Source organism: Arachis ipaensis, chromosome B07 (assembly GCF_000816755.2).
Source record: "Arachis ipaensis cultivar K30076 chromosome B07, Araip1.1, whole genome shotgun sequence".
Taxonomy (NCBI): Eukaryota; Viridiplantae; Streptophyta; class Magnoliopsida; order Fabales; family Fabaceae; genus Arachis; species Arachis ipaensis.
In genome coordinates, this window is record NC_029791.2 from 118,323,760 (window position 1) to 118,326,766 (window position 3,007).

Consider the following 3,007-nt stretch of genomic DNA (forward strand, 5'->3'; position numbering starts at 1 on the left):
AATACCTTCTTATATATTAATTATATGTAGGATAACTAATTTAGTAGTTAACCTTTAACATACAAATAGCATAACTGTAATTAGAATATTAGTATTTGAATAACCAACAATTTTAAGGAGAATTGCCAACTACGCGTGCGATAAAACTGTTTCATTTAAGCATTTTATTTTTACCATTAGTTTCAACTTAAAATTAAGTTAATTTGATCATCATTTCTGCTAAGCAGATCTCTTGATTGTTCTCAATTAAAAATTTAGTAAATATTTTGAAAACTTGAAAATATTTGAATGTGAACAATGATAGCCATAGGAACTTCCAGAGTGATTAACGAAAAGTAGTGATAATCAACAATTTATATGAAAAACACCAACTATTAAATGATAAAGTAAAGGTAAAGAGCAAATATGATTATTGTATCACAATAATGAATAATCTACCATATTCACAAAGATTCATGGGGCAAATAGTTTTCCCATGTTAGTTTATACCGGTCTCCAAACTGTGAGCACTTCCTGAAACATCTCCATCATTAGCTCCCTATCAGCATGCTGAAAAAAGTTGTTTACTTCATCTCTAACATCATATATCTTTCCGAAGTCAAATAAGAAGGTCAAGCATCCTTTCTTTAACTTGTGTAATTGATAAAGCCAAGCTTCGTTGAGCCTCTCGAGAACATTTCCGGAGTTAAGATCTTCCAGCAGACTGTCTTCGCACACGTCTTTGAGACCGGTGATGTCATATTTATTGGCTGCTCCAAGCAATGCAAGCCGGTGTTTCCAGAAATCGTCTTGCTTGATTGTTCCATACAAGTATCTTAGAAGAGCCGTGCAAGATTCTAGCGACATGTCTTCTATATGGATAGTAGATGACTCTTTCTCCCTCAGGTTGTGATGAAACATACTCTGGAACACCGGCGAACTTGCAGACAAGATTGCCTTGTGAGCTCTCAATGTACCATCAGCTGTAATAATGGTTAGGTCAGCATGAATAGCATCATCAAGCATGCGTGAGAGGCAACTAAGAGTACTTTGAGATGCAATGGATTGCAATTTTCCCTCGGATGGCCATATAGAACTAGCTTCCCCACCCTGAGTTTAAAAGAAAAAGGACAGTGGTTAAGCAGCAGTGTTGTTTTTGCAGGTACAAAAATTAGTTTAAAAATCAATTCTCAAGACCTGTATCTCTATTATAGAATTACAGGTATTATCTTAAAGTTGTTTCAAGACACCACCTAAAGGGAAACCATTGTACTTCTAAAGAGAAAATATAATTGTTTAGGTACTCCAATATCAAATATTGTTAAACTATTCAGGGATAGGAACTCACATTCAGAGGGCATATCTTCAAGTCAAGAAATTCAACATCAATAATGAAGCGACCAACAAATGAAGTATCAACAGGCCAGACAAAGTCATCATATGTCCTAAGTATCCTTTCATGGACTGCAGCATCAAAAGCAAAAAGAAATAAGAATCAAGCTGTGTTACAACTTCATTGTGCAATCCTAAAACTGCTATTACAATCTCAAAAACACCTTGGTTACCACTTTGAGTTGCAATATGAAATTACCCTATTTCTTCTTGGAAAATAAAGTGGTAGAGAATAAGAAAGACATCAAAATCAAATGCAAACAAAACTAAGCCAGAGGACAACACTCATAACATGAGGCATAGATAAGGGCTTGGGAGAGTTTTGTGGTTGCCTTAGGCCGACTCAATTCCGATACGGACAAAATTTTAGTCATGCATTGCTAACTTCATTTATGGGCCAGAATAGGACTGAATTAAACACTGTTTATCTATGTGTTTCTGACTTTCCGGTCACATTAACAGTAAAGCAGTTCCAATTTGGGGTTAAATGCAACAAATTACTGCCTCTACTGAAATTTGTGGAATATTAGAATACAAAAATCAGGAACCTTTTATTTATAACACAAAAATAAAGTAATAAAGCGATAGTTTCTTCTAAGGAGGGTGATGATCTGGATTTATTATCTTCCAAGCTCACTACCAAACAAGTCCTGCTCCAAGAACAAAATCAAAGTTTATTGCACCTACTTCACTTTACAAATTTATACTACTCCCTGGAACCTATAGTTTAATCAATTTGCCCTATCTATATCTCCATGCAAATAACCAAAAAAGTTTAGCCCTTTTTCTTTATACCATTTTCACAAAACAAGAGGAACAGATATCATATGAGCCACATAATTAAGAGGCTGAAGTCAAGTCAATTACTTGGAAACTGTGTTATCGAGTGAGTACGTACCAGGGGAAATATAGAACCTGCGGGAAGAGCCAGCATTGGAAACACGAAGAATGAAACGAGCAACGGGTGGCTGCTCCTTGGAGACACGAGAAGGTTCTGGAAACAGGTGTATGTAGAGGTACCTGTTTCTCTCTATGGATAAGTACCTGATCAGCAAATGGATGAACTGATGATTACGATAATCACAGAGAGAACAGAAATGGTGATTAGGTTAGGTTAGAATAGATACCAATTCCAGATTCCGACCTTGAAAGGGTCAGATTTCTTGTAGGAACAAGGTCCGAAGTTATCGATTTTCCATTGAGCTAAGCGTGCAATTGTGTCAACCCTTGAATCCCCCATGGCCATGGCAAAAGGAGAAGACGAAGAAGAAGACTGAGTCTAAAGCAGTTTGACTTAGGGTGCTATGTTGGTTTACCTATCCCTATCTCTCTGTATATGATGATGAATTGAAAGAGACACAAATACTGTTTCACTCTCCTGAGTCCTCAGTCCTGAGTCACCTGAATGGCCTACGTGCCTCATATATATATATGGGATGAAATCTAAACCGATTTAATTTTTTTTTTTATCAAATATAGGAAGACTCGAACCCGCAACTTTTTAGATGAGTATGGGAGATTATGCCATTTGAATTATTACTCATTGGCAAACCGATTTAAATTTAACCGTTTATTCTATTTAATTTAAATTATAAATTGATTAAAATTATAATTTGATTTAATTTTTACAAATTAC

The 3,007-nt window shown here is 35.6% G+C and overlaps 1 protein-coding gene across 1 annotated transcript; it reads right to left on the reverse strand.

Annotated features, from left to right (window-relative positions):
• Positions 302–2,783, reverse strand: LOC107606034 (BTB/POZ domain-containing protein At1g21780). The gene is made up of 4 exons (XM_016307999.2): positions 2,499–2,783; positions 2,270–2,415; positions 1,328–1,443; positions 302–1,089 (listed from the first exon to the last, which is right to left on the reverse strand). Exons 1-4 carry the CDS (start codon positions 2,615–2,617, stop codon positions 484–486), a joined length of 987 nt encoding a protein of 328 aa, XP_016163485.1. The 5' UTR covers positions 2,618–2,783; the 3' UTR covers positions 302–483.

Bases quoted from the DNA above. Each gene is read 5' to 3' on its own strand.
- LOC107606034 (XM_016307999.2), bottom strand. From the start codon at position 2,617: ATGGCCATGGGGGATTCAAGGGTTGACACAATTGCACGCTTAGCTCAA. The intron at 2,416-2,498 runs GTATCTATTCTA...TTTGCTGATCAG, and splicing joins AAGGTCGGAATCTGGAATTG to GTACTTATCCATAGAGAGAA. The intron at 1,444-2,269 runs GTACGTACTCAC...TTGATGCTGCAG, and splicing joins CAGGTTCTATATTTCCCCTG to TCCATGAAAGGATACTTAGG.